The 19670-nt window shown below is 38.1% G+C and overlaps 2 protein-coding genes across 2 annotated transcripts; both read right to left on the bottom strand.

Moving 5' to 3' along the window:
- Nucleotides 1-204: 204 nt before the first annotated feature.
- LOC125906880 (protein takeout-like) lies at nucleotides 205-1936 on the bottom strand (the record flags this gene model as incomplete). The annotated part of the gene is made up of 4 exons (XM_049607722.1): nucleotides 205-615; nucleotides 707-843; nucleotides 913-1144; nucleotides 1879-1936. Coding segments are annotated over 4 exons (738 nt in total), but the record flags the coding sequence as incomplete, so codon positions are not given.
- Nucleotides 1937-2836: 900 nt separating this feature from the next.
- Nucleotides 2837-14247, bottom strand: LOC120961126 (uncharacterized). The gene is made up of 8 exons (XM_040384803.2): nucleotides 14032-14247; nucleotides 12519-12750; nucleotides 12263-12399; nucleotides 11893-12191; nucleotides 4511-4619; nucleotides 3545-3776; nucleotides 3339-3475; nucleotides 2837-3247 (listed from the first exon to the last, which is right to left on the bottom strand). The coding sequence occupies exons 1-8, from the start codon at nucleotides 14096-14098 to the stop codon at nucleotides 2937-2939; spliced, it is 1524 nt and encodes a 507-aa protein (XP_040240737.2). The 5' UTR covers nucleotides 14099-14247; the 3' UTR covers nucleotides 2837-2936.
- Nucleotides 14248-19670: the final 5423 nt, after the last annotated feature.

Genomic DNA, 19670 nt, shown 5'->3' with positions numbered 1-19670 from the left:
AATTAATTATGATTCTTAAGATTATTGATTATACATTTTTTTAGTTCAAACTGTTAGCTGTACAAAATTTATCATTTTAATTGTTATAAATATTCAAATATAAATTTGATTTTCGGATGGCTTTTAGCTGTATTAAAATCGCAAACAGACTGCTCAAATGTGTTCTCAAACTGTGAAGCTCTGTCATATGAATACATCAGGTAGTAACGTTTCATCTTGATTGCCTACTAGCAGTCAAGAAAACTAGTTTATTGTACAACATCACAAAACAGTTACTTACATTTAGAAATAGTCGCTATCGCTATTAGGCATTTGGTAAGAATAGCTCTTCATAAGGAACGTTTTCAAACACATTCGTTATAATAGCACGGAAGATTTTCGTGAAAGCTCCGATGATGGCGGGCTTTAGCTCCTTCAGGATGTCCTCCCAATTGTCGTTCAGGAACTGGTTCATATTGTCACCCAGTGCCTTATCACCGTTGAACAAGTTCGTCAGATGCATGTAGAAGCGAGTGGTATCAAACGTAGCCTTAATTTTGTTCATCTGGTAGTACTCTTTACCATTCGCTCGCTTTTCTAGCGCGCCGTTCCACTTCATCAGAAAATCGCAGTTCACTGCAGAGGTGGGTTATAGTGAAACAGGAAATTAGAAAAAACTGTCTTTCATAGCGAGATGGTTGTCATATTGCATTGAAGATCATCTTACCCATTGTCATGTTGCTGATACCCTCACCCTGGATAGGTAAAATAAGGACTTTTCCTTTAATCTTGTAACTGCCAACAAGTGAAGCAACTGGTAGTCGTAGGTTCATCTCCATCACGTTGGGAGTTTCGGTGAAACCTCTGCAGATGAAATAGAAACGATTCTGTAAGAATATGACGAGCTGGATTATGTAATGAACTTGGTCTTACTTTGCTTTTTTCACTGCAACGTCCTTAAAACCGGTGATGTCAACATTTTTAAAATTTAACACTATGTTAACCGGCCCTGTACCCTGCACAATGTCCATCTCATCGATGCGCAATGGATCCAGGGATGCGAGACCCAGTGCCGGAACGCCGCCTTGGAACTTTTGGAATGTATTGGTTATGGCTTGCACGACGCACGGCTCATCGCCCGTCTTACACTGACTGTATGAAGCAGCTGTAAACGATAGATATAATATTGGTTTTAATAACACTGAAGTGCAGCTCTCACTTCTCGCAGCAATTTGCAATCGAAAAATTCCTTCAGTAAATAGATTGTACATCATTTTAAAGGTCCCTTTTGCCTTTCACTGTGCGAACTGATCATGCCGTTGACTTATCATACCGATTGATAAACTAATCGTAGCCATTCTAATGTTCATTACGGCAAGCTTCTAAAAAAATGTGTATACGATTCATTAACAGTTCCTCGGTGTATTTGTCATTGCATCGTTACGTCATCAATTTGTTGCGGAAGAAACAGCAAAAAGCCGGTTTTTATAGGAAGTACAACATTAATAAGTGTAACCGGTCTTCACAACTCACGTGCCCTTAAAAAAAGATGTTTCGTTTTCAATTTGTTGGTTGTTTTGGAAGCGGCATTGATTCCGATCGTATCGATTATGAACATTGATCAATGAAGCAAATGCTTTTAATACATGACACGTTTACATACATGTGCACTAGTAGCCTTAATGTTAGCTCTCATAATTTCAACTGATATCAAATCGGTATTCAATGTTGCATAGATTTGTACAAGCGCTTGATCTCGAACACGAACGAAATATCGAACGGAATCGTTTAAACTCGAACGGAATACCACGAACACGAATTTTGTATTGTAATCACAGTATGTAATTTAGCCGATCGACTGCGGCTCACTGTTTTTAACAAGGGTGCAAGAATACATACGTAATTTGATTCCACCGCCTAAAGCCACCAATCCTGCCAGAAGCAGTTCCGGAGTAGAGATTTGAAAACATCAGTTTTGTTCGAAATAGTTATTTAGTACAACTGACTTTGATTTGTTTAATTTTTTAATTTTTAATTAATTTTGATTTGTTGGCAGTTAAATTTTTACTTTGATAATATCCATGAGTAATTGGACACAAGCAGCAAACATGCTTAAAAGATAGTGATGATAAAAAAGAAGTTATTAGTGCATTAATGATACTTTTTTTTTCTACAACTATTTCATTTATTGTAATTTTATGGTTTTTGGCAGTTAAATTTTTACTTTGATAATATGCTTATGTAATTGGACACAAGCAGCATACATGTTTAAAAGATTATGATTATAAAAAAAAGGAGTAATTGTATGGATACATATACTTTTGCAGAATCAAGCAACTTAGTACCACTAGTTAAAGCGATTAAAAAAAGTGTTGAACAATCAGCGATGCCAAAAAACGTACTTTCTTACTTTTAATTAGAACGTTGTTTTAGTAAACGTTGTAATCGTAAGTAAACGTAAAGTAAAATTTAATCACGAAAATTGTGATATGAGCTCGATAATTTTTTATAAGGAAGTTCAATGTAATTTAATAAGTTTGTCATCGTATAAATAGTGAAAATAGTTCACAAAAAAAGTGATACAAATCTACTCGATTGGAGTTGACCAATAAACCACATTACCCAGGATTGGCTGTAATGACACTTACTGGATAATTAATTATGATTCTTAAGATTATTGATTATACATTTTTTTAGTTCAAACTGTTAGCTGTACAAAATTTATCATTTTAATTGTTATAAATATTCAAATATAAATTTGATTTTCGGATGGCTTTTAGCTGTATTAAAATCGCAAACAGACTGCTCAAATGTGTTCTCAAACTGTGAAGCTCTGTCATATGAATACATCAGGTAGTAACGTTTCATCTTGATTGCCTACTAGCAGTCAAGAAAACTAGTTTATTGTACAACATCACAAAACAGTTACTTACATTTAGAAATAGTCGCTATCGCTATTAGGCATTTGGTAAGAATAGCTCTTCATAAGGAACGTTTTCAAACACATTCGTTATAATAGCACGGAAGATTTTCGTGAAAGCTCCGATGATGGCGGGCTTTAGCTCCTTCAGGATGTCCTCCCAATTGTCGTTCAGGAACTGGTTCATATTGTCACCCAGTGCCTTATCACCGTTGAACAAGTTCGTCAGATGCATGTAGAAGCGAGTGGTATCAAACGTAGCCTTAATTTTGTTCATCTGGTAGTACTCTTTACCATTCGCTCGCTTTTCTAGCGCGCCGTTCCACTTCATCAGAAAATCGCAGTTCACTGCAGAGGTGGGTTATAGTGAAACAGGAAATTAGAAAAAACTGTCTTTCATAGCGAGATGGTTGTCATATTGCATTGAAGATCATCTTACCCATTGTCATGTTGCTGATACCCTCACCCTGGATAGGTAAAATAAGGACTTTTCCTTTAATCTTGTAACTGCCAACAAGTGAAGCAACTGGTAGTCGTAGGTTCATCTCCATCACGTTGGGAGTTTCGGTGAAACCTCTGCAGATGAAATAGAAACGATTCTGTAAGAATATGACGAGCTGGATTATGTAATGAACTTGGTCTTACTTTGCTTTTTTCACTGCAACGTCCTTAAAACCGGTGATGTCAACATTTTTAAAATTTAACACTATGTTAACCGGCCCTGTACCCTGCACAATGTCCATCTCATCGATGCGCAATGGATCCAGGGATGCGAGACCCAGTGCCGGAACGCCGCCTTGGAACTTTTGGAATGTATTGGTTATGGCTTGCACGACGCACGGCTCATCGCCCGTCTTACACTGACTGTATGAAGCAGCTGTAAACGATAGATATAATATTGGTTTTAATAACACTGAAGTGCAGCTCTCACTTCTCGCAGCAATTTGCAATCGAAAAATTCCTTCAGTAAATAGATTGTACATCATTTTAAAGGTCCCTTTTGCCTTTCACTGTGCGAACTGATCATGCCGTTGACTTATCATACCGATTGATAAACTAATCGTAGCCATTCTAATGTTCATTACGGCAAGCTTCTAAAAAAATGTGTATACGATTCATTAACAGTTCCTCGGTGTATTTGTCATTGCATCGTTACGTCATCAATTTGTTGCGGAAGAAACAGCAAAAAGCCGGTTTTTATAGGAAGTACAACATTAATAAGTGTAACCGGTCTTCACAACTCACGTGCCCTTAAAAAAAGATGTTTCGTTTTCAATTTGTTGGTTGTTTTGGAAGCGGCATTGATTCCGATCGTATCGATTATGAACATTGATCAATGAAGCAAATGCTTTTAATACATGACACGTTTACATACATGTGCACTAGTAGCCTTAATGTTAGCTCTCATAATTTCAACTGATATCAAATCGGTATTCAATGTTGCATAGATTTGTACAAGCGCTTGATCTCGAACACGAACGAAATATCGAACGGAATCGTTTAAACTCGAACGGAATACCACGAACACGAATTTTGTATTGTAATCACAGTATGTAATTTAGCCGATCGACTGCGGCTCACTGTTTTTAACAAGGGTGCAAGAATACATACGTAATTTGATTCCACCGCCTAAAGCCACCAATCCTGCCAGAAGCACAAAAATCACCAATCGATTCATGATGGCTGAACGTCGAGACACTGTGATCGATACTAGCGGATACTATTTTTCTTCCCACAGTTGTGCCGTTAAGCGGTGCTGCTGTGGTGCGTCGTTGGCGCGGCGGTCTAAGTGAAGCTCTAGAAGCTGGCCCATCAGCGCTGGTCTTATATATGAAAACGCGTGAGCGCGCGCGCGCGAAGGCTACTGTTTGTCGTTGTTTTCTATTTGTCGTCCGCGGTAGGCACTCCTTCCCCCACCCGGGCCGGTTTGCCGATCGTCTGTAGCATGCTGGATGATCGGTGCCGGGATCGGTTCTTACGCTGCCATTAACGCCAGCCAACAACAACGCGTTTGTACGTCATAGCCGGCGGAACTGGTTGTGATGATCTTTACTGCGCTGGGCGAGACGAGACACGCCCGAGACGACGCGCGCCCTGCTCAGGCTTAACCTATCGCGAGTACCGATAGAAACACACAGCTAAAATTGCAAACAATGGCCACACATGAGCCCATAGAAAAGTGAACGAACAGGCATCGCTGTGCGTTCTTGGCTACGTCCTGGAAAGCGAGAACAGTCTAATAACAGGATAGGCAGAACCTTATTTGCACACCTAACCTCGAAGGTGACTTATCGTGGGTTTTTTGTATATGTGTGTGTTTGTGCTGTTGCAATTGAGTTGTTAAATGCCGACAGCCTGTAAAACTACAATCGCCAATTATCAAATGGCCAAACTCCAAAGATTGAAACTAATTTGACAGTTAACGTGTGACCGCCTGGTCTGATTGTTCCTTTAAATTTTATACAAACAAAGGTGGTTCTTTAAATAGCACCGTGCGGTTTGCTGACAAAAGCTTTACAAATATTGAACATGAAAGATCCCCACCATTCCGGGACGTTCCCGAAGTTTAGCGTAATTTTATGTAATGTTGGAAATTCCCAATAACTGCTTTTTAAAAGAAACAAGCTTCCCTTTGTCATACATGTCGCGGTGAGAAGAAAATGCTTGTTGCTCCAATATCAAATGTATGTAAAATTAGTCCGAGCACACGTACGCCGGGATAATTGTGGCATCGGATAAGTGGTATTGCCTCCCCGAAGTGATAACCGTTATTAAATCTAAGATAGGCAAATGGACGAGAAATGTAAAAAAAGAAGTCCGTACAGTGTAGAAATCTGCCATTAACGTAACGAACCGAAGGTTCGTGACTTATGCGTCATGTGGCACATGTGAGATGCGACACGTTCTCCCAGTTCTACCTCAACTCTCTACACGAACAGTTTACCGATGGATGAATCGATGAACGGCCAGACGCGGAGACAGCGTGTTGGTGATCCATCCACGACCAGGGACATAAAAGGTTAATGAAAAATAGTCCCCTTCAAGCGGACGGTCACTACTGTCCGCGTGGCAGTTTTCTGTTTGTTTTCATCACTTTGATCGGGCCACGAGATGTGTTTGGCCGGATGCGTTCGGGAAGATTTGAGGTTCATCCATAAACGTGTCAGGTTGAAACGTTCGTGTTCCTTTTAAACTCGTACCCGGTGTGCACGGTAAGAAAGTAATTGGGTGTGATTCTAACTATGGCAGGTAATCTGGAGAGTAGCGGAACGATCTGTGCGCTGCAATGACTATAATTGTTCAGGTTGTTAACATTCGTTTGTCGAGCTAAACAGGAAATGGTGCACACACGGCGCACACTGAGAAGATGCCTTTCGGTCAGTAGATAAAAAACAACAGATACCGCCTAATGAAGCCACGTTGCTAAGGGACTGTTGGGTGGTTAATGTTAAAGGTGAAAAGGTTGTTAAATACAGAAAAATGATGCTACAATCCACGTGTTAGTCGAACGTTAAGCACTGCAGCTGAAATAGTAGCTTGTAGATCGATTTAAATATTGAGCATTTTTTGCAATATAGAAACTGTAACGAAGATGATGAACAGTATTCCCCTTTACTTCTAGTTCGTTCCACTTAAGTATTTAGCACATTATAAGAAAATGTACTCGTAATTGAGTATATATATTTTTTATGAAAATTGTCTGAAAAATGAAATAGTGACTATGTTTACCAACTCTCCTAATCTGTTTTAGTAATATTTTTAGACATAAAAAGACATCAGACATAAAAAAGTTGAAAAGTTAGCAAAGAAAGGAAGTGAATAAATGTATGAGAGAGCATATAATATATAGGTTTCGTAATAGATTAGAACAAACAAATCCTATTGATGCAAAAAAATCACTTGAACTGAGTTTGTATCACATTACGTGAGTATAGATGTGATAGATAAAGTTTATTGGTTTTTGCTATTGATCAAACGTATGGTTCTGACACGTGGTACACTTAATGTATGCATCTGTTGCTTTCTGCCCACTCGTTTGGTACATAAAAGGTAGAAAGTATTTGAATAAGTCAAGGAACAGATTTCTTTAACACTGTCACGGATCAACAGTAGGTAGGACATATCAGGAAACATCTATCTGCACCGTTATGCGGAATTACATCCGCGAAGCATAACAACATTGCTAGACATTCGTTAAGGTTAACCATAATGCTGATTGAATGAATTACACTCACGGCTACTATTTTTACATGGTTTTACTGAGTATATTGACTCCCATTGGTGAAACCTTGTATTCAAAACATGTTGTGTTGAACGTAAAGGAAACAAGCCCTTTATATCTTGTTACATTCAAATATTGATATCAGATATGATATTTTCTCTGATTTATTATATTTAACTTAATTATCTTAAATTGATATCGTTATTATGTAATTAGTTAATGACGATTAAGTTAACTAGTTAATCCGCGGACAAGCAGGGTCAGGGAGCTGTACAAGGGAACGTGTTAAAACGTATGGCAAAAACCATACACATCTTATATGTCTAGATATGCTCACAGTTTGCCAGATATGCTAAATTTTTCGCCTACTTTCACAACTATAAAAAGGCCAGCATAACAAATGTAAACTATAGGGTAAATGTACCAATAGTGGTGTAATTTGTAGTGGTACAGATGTGCTTAAAAAGATTTAAAGTGTCAGCAAGGTAAATTTATGACTATTTTAACACATAGCAATTGGAATATCTTTTATATTCGCTTTCACAAACATTTTTACCATCAACCACAACAAATTAACGAAAACAAACATATTTTTCTGACTGTTTTGTTGCACTTATAATGGTGCAATGGTTCCTATAGTCGTCGTATAGTGTTTCTATAGTGGTGGTAAAGAAAGAACAAAACAGAGTATAATACAAACTTGGGATGGAACTTAGTTTTGAAGCTGTTTTCATATGAATAGCAAGAATTACTACCATAATATTGATTTCTTACATAATTTGATAGTAAAATAATGTATAAATTTGAGTGATGAAAATATTAACTTAAGTACTGAATAACACCTGTCATCAAGGAAAAGTGTACTTGATTCAAAGTCGATTTTTCACTCAGCCCAATAAGCGAACTTTAGCTTTTTTGGTAAATTACTTACAGGAAAACCATGTCATCGACATGTTAAAAATATCCCGGAAAAAATCTAAAATGTGCTGTTTATACTGATTTTCAAAATATAACCACTTCAGGAACACACCTGTTTTGTGTACCTATAATGGCACTATGCTAAAAAAACACCTAAAAATGTAAAAATATGGTTATGTTATGTTATGTTATGTTATTAATTAGTTATGTTAAAAATAATAATTGCGTTGTTATGTGGTCACAAATATATGAGTTTCGGTATGAACTCCTAAGGTGTTGGAAAAATGTTGACACATTTCACAAAATAATGGATGTTTCTATTACTATGTAATGGAATGATCCCTTTCAACGTTTAAACCCTTTGCAAAAGACCACGTAACATTTCACACTAACATCTTCTTCTTCTTTGGCTCAACAACCGATGTCGGTCAAGGCCTGCCTGCCTGTACCCACTTGTGGGCTTGGCTTTCAGTGACTAATTGATTCCCCCCCATAGCAGGATAGTCAGTCCTACGTATGGCGGCGCGGTCTATTTGGGGATTGAACCCATGACGGGTAAGTTGTTAAGTCGTACGAGTTGACGACTGTACTACGAGACCGACAACACACTAACATACATAACTTAATTACTTTTAAATTATCATATGAAGCGCATTTTAGTGCAATATCGCCATTTTTGGTACTACCATCACTATAGGTATTTTTACATTATTCTTTATCCAAATTTTTTATGGCGGGATCCGTCAGAGATCTTGACAAAGAAGAAGAAAAAAATAAAATAAAGAGAAGATTTCATCACGTAACACGTGACCACAAAGAAAATATAATCAATATGTGTTTTCTTATTGGCTAATAGTCCATAAAACTTTTGATAGGGAGAACGATTGTTTATTTTGTTTCCTTCTCATGAATTTGGAGGCTGGATCAACCGGCTTACCGGTAAAAAGTACTTGAATCAGATAAACATTAAAACTCAATATAGTCGATTGTAATCGATTGTGTTACTAATGACGAACAAAAAAGTATGATACTACAGCAAAAAATAATTCTATAATGATATTCTCATTATAATGCCAGACACGATATACATTACGTCTTGGATATTACTCCAAAAATCTGTGATCAAAACGAAGCCATGACTGACTACTTAGGCCAACATAGAACTATGAACATGCGCAACATAAACAAAGTTGTCAGTTATGGTGGGCTTAGAAGGTTTTCTGTTTTTTTTTTGTTTAATTGAAGAACTGAATTTTCTTTAGGAGTCTTTTTCATTGCTCTTTAAATAAGATTAATTTGAAATGGTAATGTTATACCATTGGTTTTACTTGAGAAATTTATTTTCCAATTTGCCGGGCTAGTCTCATGACGCAGTCGTCCAGTATAAGACATAACAACATGTTTGTTATCGGTTTAAATCTCGAAAAGAGCGACTTCATTTACTTGCAAACTAAATAGTCACTGATAAGTATGAGCTAAGACAGGCACATATTGCTTCGTTAAATAAGAAGGGGAAGTATTGTTTTCACTACATAAGTTTCTATTTTTCGTTGATTGTGTTTGTTTTATTCTTCTGATTGTATGTTGTTTTGATCATATTTTCTAACATGTTGCAGATGTTTAGGATTGAACTAATATCGTATACTTGCATTAGGTCTAATCTCTAATAAACCGAAACCACGATTCGTCGGATTTCCTATATTGCCATGGGGTTTTCATTAATGTTTTGAAAAACCAGCTTTTGTTAGAATGCCCAGAGACCTTAGCTCTAGTATTGCTGCTCGTTATAGCATATGTGCTCATTAATGATGCAAAAATGGCCTTTCTAAATCTTTGCTCTAAGGCAGAGATGTCAAACATACGGCCCGCAAAGCCTTTCAGTTCGGACCGCGCAGAGCTTTGGCAGTTATTTGCATGAAACTGTAGTAGATTGTAGAGTAGTAGATTGTTAGACCAGATAGACCAGAAAGGAAAAATAGGTTTACTAATTTTTATCTACTGATGAAGAAGATTTAAATATTCAGTCTCAATAGTTCGATTAACGAAGTGTGAAGTAAGCTACTCATAGTGGCTGTTTTTGGGGAGGTATCCGCGAAGATGGCGCGAAGAACATCGGATTGCAGATAAACGAGGCAAAGGCCAAACTGATGGTGGCAACATCAGCGGGCCCGCCAACAAATAATCAGAATCTACGTAGGCGTGACGTGCAGATAGGTGAGCGCACTTTTGAAGTCGTCCCACAATTCACCTATCTGGGATCAAAGGTCAGCAACGACAATAGCATGGAAGCTGAGTTGCGCGCAAGGATGCTGGCTGCCAACCGGTCATTCTACAGCCTGAAAAAGCAGTTCACCTCAAAGAACCTGTCGCGACGGACGAAGCTGGGACTATATAGTACCTATATAGTACCAGTGCTCACATACGCCTCTGAGACATGGACACTGTCCAAATCTGACGAAACCCTCTTAGCCGCGTTCGAGAGGAAGATGCTCAGAAGGATACTTGGCCCCGTATGTGTGGAAGGACAATGGAGGAGCCGCTATAATGACGAGCTATACGAGATGTACGACGACCTCACTGTCGTACAGCGTATCAAGCTCGCCAGGCTCCGGTGGGCTGGCCATGTTATACGCATGGAAACGGACGACCCAGCCCGTAAAGTCTTTTTAGGCCATCCACAAGGACAGAGGAGGCGTGGTAGGCCCAAATTGAGGTGGCAAGATGGCGTGGAGGCGTCCGCCATTAAGGCCGGGATAACGGACTGGCAGACGAAGGCGCGAGACCGTGAGCGGTTTCAGACACTCCTGAGGCAGGCCAAGACCGCAAAGCGGTTGTAGCGCCGGATAAGTAAGTAAGTAAGTATCCGCGAAGATGGCATGTAGCATATGTTTTAGTTCTTGTTTGTTGGCGGACCCCAAAGTCGGACTCATATTTTTCCATATTTTCATCCATTTTCTGATTTTTAGGCTTTCTGGAAAATTCGGAAACCATAAATCGGAATATCACTTTCTTCGCTTCATCGATGAAGGTACTGTTTAGTTAGGCTTCTGCAAAAATCAGGCCGGTATCTTTAAAAATCACGAAAAAACAAACGTGAATTGTATGAGGCCGATTGGAAGTTGTGTAATCTCTTTTGTGGCCTCATAGCTAGCGAATATTTAATAACGATGAGTTATTGTTATTAGTCATTCGCGTTGTCAAACTGCAGCATTTGTTCTTCGTGTGGGTGAATGGTAACACAAAATTGACCCAAAACTTCAAATATCTTAATGATATAGTTTAGTATAAAAAAGTAGAATTTTATTCACCACAAAACTCCAACCACTAACCTTCCTTTCATTTAATGAAAATAAACTATCAAATACCATACATCGGTGTTATTCTATCGAATTGCATGAATTTAAAATGCTTCCGCAAGGCTATTGACTCGGTTGGTGTTTCACAGATAGGTATGCTGTTCTTATTTAAACTCAAAACGAACAGTTGTATCTCATACAGCGCTTTATTGACTCGGCGATTTTGGCGATCCTCTGCATAGTTCGATAAAAACCAACAACAAGTGGCTTTTTGTATTTTGATCTAAGAGCTATGTAATTTGGTTTTTTCTTTTTATTTTTTATTCTTCTTAATATGGTTTTACAGATCTGTAACAAATAATCCATAACCAACCATTCAATATTAAATATTTTTCCGATGTATAACGAATGTTGTTTTATGTAAAAAAAAATGTTCTTAAGCAAATCAACTGCACACCTGCTATGTTTGTAGTGTATTGTTTTATTTCATATAATATCATCTTTCAAATGTTTCTTAGTTCCCTAATATATCTATAGTAGACACCACTTCCCACTTAAGCGAGATAAAGCTCGTTGTAAGGCACTTTGTTGAAAACGTTGCTAACAACAGCCTGGAAAATCTTTGTAAATGCCGCTGATATCGCAGGCTTCAGTTCCTTTAGGATGTCCTGCCAGTTATCATTCAGGAACACATTCATATTATCGCCAAGCGCCTTATCACCGTTGAACAGGTTCGAAAAGTCCATGTAGAACCGGCTGGTGTCGAAGTGCACCTTAAACTTGTCGACTTGGTAAAATTGTTGGCCACTCTTCTCCACAAGCTTGCCGGTCCACTTTAGCGATATATCACAGTTAACTGCAAAAGTAAATTCGATTATTTCGGGCAACCATTGCTATATATGAAGAACCATCAAGAAGAGCACTTACCCATAGTCATATTGCTGTTTCCTTCACCTTGAATGGGAAGGATCAACACTTTGCCATTAATTCTATAACCTCCGACGAGTGAAGCAACCGGAACGAGAAGGTTCATCTCCATCTTGGTAGGATTAGAAGTGAATCCGCTAAGAATAATTAAGAGAAAAAACGAACATGAAAATAATACCAAAAAAACCTTCACCTTTAGAAGCGTGCTATGTGAACTTTTGCATGATTTTTAAAGTCGTATTTAATGTTTTATTACTTGATTTTCTTAATTTGAGCCTCCCGGAATCCACCTAGGTCCACCTTTTTGAAGTTTAGTACGATGTTGATTGGACCATCCCCTTGCACGATGTCCATTTTATCGATGCGCAACGGATCTAGTGGTACCAGCCCAATTTCCGGAACTCCTTTGTGGAAATTCCGGAAGGTGGCAGTGACCGCCTCCAGTAAACAGTTGCCATCCTCCTGTTTGCATCGCGAGAAGGCATTTGCTGTAAAGAAAATTTGTATGCATCGCAATTAGTAACAGCACCCGCTGACTAGTCACCTTTTATCCACGACGAAGATTACTGTCAAACAAGTTGCAAGAATATGGAAATCTAGCACGAGTAATGGCCCAGAAGCATTTAGTAGATGGCAAGAAATAACGATCAAGAAAACAATTAACAACAGCACGTGGTACAGTTTTAACCGGTCACATGTTTCAATCCTCGCACTTGATGCATAGTCGAATGCTCCTAGCTAGTTTCTAGTATAGAACCTAGCTACAGGCTATTCCATATTGTTTCACTAATGAGAATCATATTATTCAAATCACCTGGGCCTTTGCAATGTGGGCTCCGTACGGATCCTGTATGATTGCAAGTGTTGTTAATCGCTGAGAATAAATCGGTTTCATCACGCAAGGTTTGTTGTGAGAGGGGATTGGTTTTGAACGTACCACCTAGAGATCACAACCGAATGACTTGTTTAAAAGTGTAGCTAGCTATTTGCAATACTGTATTTAGCTCGTGCGTAATTATGCTAATTTAAATATTTACTCTCTGTGTATTGCCGAATGTTCGTCTATTAAAACGAATGCCGATGCCATGTTTAAACACAAGGCTTTGATCGAACTGCGTGAAAGGCTTTTTTCTTTGCATATTAGTGTGACCTATGTTTCACTCCAGCTCTAACGACGTTTGCTGGTAAAATTACATTACAAATTAAACATAAATGAAAAACAAGACATTTTATTTTTTCCCGAAAGTTTATCTTTTAAATAAATCAAAACTGCTTCTTGTCAGATTTCATTTTTCTCTAACGGATAATATCTAGAATATATGCACTGAATCATCCTTATTTAATCGATTACATGGCACATGGAGAGTATGCAGAACTAATTTGGCTAAAGCAAACAGTGGCCAAAGGTGACTTCTACATTTGTACTGCTATCTTGCTTAATTTAGTGTTAATGTCCCGTGAACAATACGCACAGACAACTCCGAGCGTCCAAGGGCACAAACCCAACAGATGCGTCAGGTGCGTTCAAATATTAGCAAAACGAATCAATCGACCTATGGGGCTAGTGCCCTCTTCGTGTGTGTTTTTTGTTTTTGTTGAACTTCGTGTCGTTTGTGATTCGTGTTTTTATTTTTGCTGTCTTCATACCACCCAAAATATGATGCACCTAACCCCGCCTAACCAACGACACATTATTTTGCTGACGTTAAACGAGAACCGCACAATCCAAACCGCTTTGCAAACAAATGATTAAAACACAAGATACGTACGGAATTTGGCGGCGGACCCGGTTCCGATAATGGCGACGGTAAGTAGTAGAGCAATTTGCAGCTTCATGTTCACTTCGGCACTGGACGGTAAATGCACTTTACACGCACCGCTAACGCCTAACTTGCAGTGAGGATTGATCACACGCGAAAGGGCACGCGACTAGTCAGCACCGATCGCACGATACGGAATGGGACACTCCGGTACAGTGCGGGTCTATCTTATATGCGCTACGATGCGATCTCGCCGCAACTCCGCGAATCAATCGAGATTGGCCGATAAAACAAAGGCGTAAAGCGTAAATGGCGTGGTGGTGGAATAAACAAAGCTAAAAAAAAACCAAACCGAAAGTCAATAAAACAAATCACCAACACTACTAAATGCGGGACCACATTTTTGCGTGCTGTGCTGCGTTATAGTACGTTACTAACACCATTACTTCCCATTCATTAGTGGTGCCGCGCGCATCAGGATAAGCATGTACGATGGAGCAGGGCAGCGTGTGCGAATGAAGTGAACCGAATCGGCAGAACAGATTTGTCAAGTGTTTGCTTTATGCTGAAGCGGCCTGATATGTGTAGGTGCGGGCAGTAAGGTATGGTTCGCCTTCTCGCTGTCGCTAAAGTCGTTCGTAGCGCTAGCCACCACTAGACAGCCGGTGGAGAGGTTGGCCTTCCCTTTCCAGCGTGATGATTACCGTTGGAAGCCACGGTATCTACCGTGAACTGGTCTCGATAGCGGCGGAGCAGGGTGGATGGGTGAACGATGTTTGATCTTCTCGCCATATCATACCCATACCGGAAGAATCTGGAATACCGGTAGCCGGAGAAGGGTTGTCCATCGCACCATCGCAGCATCGAGCTGTACGTTGAACTTGAACTTGAGACTACTGTTATACTATTGGGGTAGATAGAATAAGGATCCGATTGGTATTGGTGATTACAGTTGTAGCTAGGATCTAAGAATACCACTCAGTGTTTGATTCATTAATTACGCGTTTGATGCATGTTTCAGATGAGTGCAGTGACCGTAGTAATTCAGTGTCACATCTCAAGATCAGTTCAATGTTAACTTGTGAAAAAATTGCATTAATTAATTAATCCCACTATACGCTGATACTAATGGTTCGTTTGATCGTGTGGTTCACGTATGTGATGCACCTAAGCATATGATGCGTACGCTTTTACATGGAAATGAGATTCACCACCCTCCGCGAAGTTGATGCGGAACTCAAACGGCAAAACGAGTTTCACTAATGATGTCGCTTGATAAATGAATTTCGTCGAGGCGCCGAGCCGTACCATTGCGGACCACCACCGGTCGTTAAACTGAAAGGGTTGTCCTTGACATTGGGACGGACACTCACAAGCTTTGGGTTTCGTTGTTGGTGCCGTTAGAGGTTGCCGTGACCTACAGACTGTTGACCGATCATTTTGGCTAGTAGTAGGACGATATCATCATATTGGTGCAGAAAACAATCGCCCCATTTTAGTGGAACCGTAAAGCCGTAAAGATTCGTTAATATTCGCCTAAAAGTTAGAGATTAATTTGGAAAAAAGAAGTAACAAATCCAAAAACACAACAGTCCGCTGAATTGACGAGGAATCACAACAACAGATACAAAGTAAACGATTCAAGTTCAATGGCCGGTTGTTTGTTAACAATATCTTTGTTGAATGGAATGTACGCATCATGTTATGCTTTTTGTGTGATGTAACATCTGGTAAATACAGCGCATGCAACGCAATAAGAACCAGTACAATGCATTTAGCTAATATGTAAATGCACGTTCAATCGGTTGGGTGGGAAATTTCCAACGAGTTACAGACGTTTAATTTTTTTCATACAAAGCAGTAGCGCGCATAGTTGGGTTATTAAAATCCTCATCTAATGATCGACATTTACAACGTCCAATAGATTAAACACTGGGAGGGAAACATGGATGCCATAGTGAGTTCAAGTATGGCGATGATTAGCATAAATTTACGTGCGTACAAGCGTATATAAGGTTCGTGATAGTACGCGACCGGTTTAGTGTTAAGAGGAACCGGGTCGTTGAGATGTTTGAATTATGAAGCAGAGGAACGAATTCTTCCAGAATATCAGAAGAGTTCCTCTACTGAGCCGAGACGGTTGAAGTGCAATCGATACGCTTTGGGATTTTTTGGCATTTTTTAAGTGTTTGTTTTGTCTGAACCAGTCTGAAATAGTTGTGAAAAATGCAAATCGTCATTGTTTTGGTGGCCTTGATTGTTATGTTTGTTTTTTTTTTTTGTATCGCACACAACTTAGTATTAGATCATACTGTGTTTTTCATGTTGTTCAAGAACTTAGGGGGAGGAGGAGTATTAAATGATTCATGTTTCTTAAGCACACTATGATGGAATTTAGATTGTAAATATACATATACAAAATAAACTGCACCTTACAGCGCACATTCCTACTAGATTTATCCAAAAAGGACGTATTACTTATCACTCAAGAATGTTGATTGATCATATGTATAATAATGTTGAGGCGATGACGGCTAGCACAGATCCGAATCTTATAATTGCGAAACAATTCGCATAAGCATCAATCCTACTAATACAGGGGTTCCCACGATTTATTGGTCAGTTCCCATATTTTTTTGGGTTTGGCTCACGATTTATTCATCGTATCCCATAGATTTTTGGTTCGTTCTCATAATTTATTTGTATCGTCCGATTGGATATCTATACAATTGAACCAAAACATTCTGGGAAATGGCAAAAAAATCGTGGGAACGCACCAAAAAATATGATAACTAATAAAAATTGATGGGAACCAACCAATAAATCGTGAAAACCCTGTAATAACATTGCAAGTAAATCAATCACAAGCTGGAAACAGTATTAGAAAAACGCGTTCTGAGATTTAATTTCCTCAGCGCTAGTACAGTCAGATGTCGAAGGAATAGAAGAAATTGCCTTCGGCTTGCGAAATATTATGGACTAAGCAATTAACTAACTTGCAGAAGAAAAAGAGATAACCGTAACAATCACAAATCGATGGTATTCCAGCGAACTGTATCAAATAAAACATAGAAGAGACAAATGTTACGGAAGATTTCTTGCTACTAACAATGAAACATGGTGGCAACGATATAAACATATTGCAAGTGAATGCTTTTCATACAACTTATTGCGCTGATAAATTTCTCATAGCAAAGCAAGAATGCAAACAAAGATAAATAAACAAAAACAAGAAAAACTCAAAGAGGTTGTGGAAAGTGTTAAAAACTATGCTAGGACTCGAAAAAAACCCATTATAGGAGCAAAATTAGACGGTCAAATTCATGTTAATGAGACTGTGGTGGTAAAAACCTAATTTTTCTTTCTAGTTTCTTCGTCAACAGCATACAAACAATTCATTTAAATACATCAGATGTTTCTAAACCAATTAAGTAAATAGATACTGAAGAGCCAATTCCAATATTTAATTTCGAAACAATTCTAAAAAAGATCTAAAAAATTTTTGCTTCAATTTAAAAAATGCACCAGTTATAAGAAAACTAAATAATACATTAATAAAAGACAGTTTCCACGTGGTAGGAGAAAAATTATTATCCATAATAAACGAATCATTAGTAACTGGCGTGTTTCCCAAGAAATGGAAGGTGTCTAAAGTTGTTACAATTCCAAAAGTGGCAGTGGCCGGGGCAGTTAATGCTGATGAATTTCGTCCAATTACTTTTACTTTTACTTTATTTATTTTCATTGTTTACTATTTTTAATTACAATATAATGGAGCTCTGATTGATATTAGACCTTTTGTGCCTTTTTAACAATATACTGGATAAATTTAACAGTTTACACGTCATTATAGGATCATATTTCAGCCATCGCATTAAAGTGGAGTTCTTATGCAGCGAAAAGTTTTTTGAAAAAAAAACCCTGGTCACATTAAGGACTTATAGCCTACGAAAAAATAATAACGAAAGAGAATCTAGCCTCAACCTTATCAACACTAATCTTTCCTCTATTATGTAAATTTATAATCCAGTCTATTTACATTAATATAGCCTATTTACTAATCGCCACTGGCTGGACGAGCAATTTGTTTTATACTTTTCTAATAGTAGATCAGCATATTGTATTATATTTATTATATTTGTTCTTAGGTGAATGTCACTAGTACTATGCCAAAGTGGTAAATTAAAGATTCATTTAAGAAATTTGTTTTGGAACACTTGGATTTTCTTTAAGTGTGTATAGGCACTTTTTCCAAACTGGGTATGCATATATAGGCCAATTAACATTCTTCACATTTTCGAAATGATATTAAAGTTATTAGTGAGAAATCTATTGATGATACACACATGATATATTCAATCCCCAGCAATCTGGATACAGACAGGGACATTCCTGTGAAAGGGCACTAAATCTACTCTTGTAAAAATGGAAATGTTTTGTAGAGCAAAAGCACGAAGTTTTGGCAGTATCTTTGGATTTCAAACGTGCATTTGAAACTTTATCAAGACCCTTATTACTGGAGACTTTAAACAAATTTGGTATTCAAGGAGATGAGGCACACTGGTTCGCAATTTATCTTGAGGGAAGAACACAAACGAAATCCTTTATGAATAGTGTATCAGATCCGCTGGAAAACTCACTTGGAGTTCCGCAAGAAAGTGTCTTGGGGCTGATTTTATTTTATTTTGTTCATTAACGACATGAAAAAAAATGTTGCGTGCTTGTGCAATCAATTTATTCGTTGACGATATAGTTTTATTCATTGCTTAGCGTGACGTGAAGCAGGAAACTCTTTTAAACATCGACTTAAATGCCTTAGATGAATGCCTTTTAAATGGCTGGTTAAAGCATACAAAATTGGCTTTAAACGTAAAGAAGACAAAATACATGAGGATATCAAATAAAAAACTGCAAATTCCGTTCTCAATTTGTATTAATCAGGAACAAATAGAACAATTCTCTAAAATAAAATTTCCTTAATTATTTAGTCATATATGAAAGCTATTTAGCAATACCCAAAAATAGTCGTTGATTACAAAAAAAAAACTTTTTTAAAATTTCCACTTCATAAGCTCTACCTAGGGTAGTCCAGTGGTCTATTCGCTCCTACAACGCTGGACTGAATAGATTACCAACCGGACGTCCCTAGGTAGCAAAGGTTGGCTATCTATCGATTGTGTGATACTAATAAATCTCGGAAATCTTGTATAGGCAGGGATGACCGTCAACCACGTCGACACCTGTATAGGTAGCGTGGTGGTCGTTGTCCTCAAAAGAATAAAAAGTCACAAGATTTGCATTTGTTTAGCTATCGTATTGATTATCCTGCTATGGGTTATAGATGGTATAATCCATTTACGGTATAATTTTTGTTCTTATAATCCTGAATTTTCTGAAGGAAACTAATGATGATGTGTAAGAATGAACATATTGATATATATATTTTAAATTACTCTTCAACCTCTGTTTATATTGTGAAGCTACCAGTATGTGCTAAGTATGTAATAAGTTTTTCTATGTTATTAGTTAAGGATATAGATCAATCATATTTATACTCTAAATTTGAAAGAATCGTTTAAAAACTGTTTGAGAGACAACAGCTCAATGGGCAGCTTGGATCTTAGGCCGCTGCATGGTTCATCCGCTGC

The sequence above is a fragment of the Anopheles coluzzii genome, chromosome 2, assembly GCF_943734685.1.
Source record: "Anopheles coluzzii chromosome 2, AcolN3, whole genome shotgun sequence".
NCBI classification, from domain to species: Eukaryota; Metazoa; Arthropoda; class Insecta; order Diptera; family Culicidae; genus Anopheles; species Anopheles coluzzii.
This window is presented reverse-complemented; position numbering and strand designations above follow the sequence as displayed.

Coding starts and splice junctions, on each gene's coding strand:
- LOC120961126 (XM_040384803.2), bottom strand. CDS start 14,098: ATGAAGCTGCAAATTGCTCTACTACTTACCGTCGCCATTATCGGAACC. Junction 12,400..12,518: donor GCTCAAATTAAGAAAATCAA/GTAATAAAACAT, acceptor AATTATTCTTAG/CGGATTCACTTCTAATCCTA. Junction 3,476..3,544: donor GTTGCAGTGAAAAAAGCAAA/GTAAGACCAAGT, acceptor TTTCATCTGCAG/AGGTTTCACCGAAACTCCCA.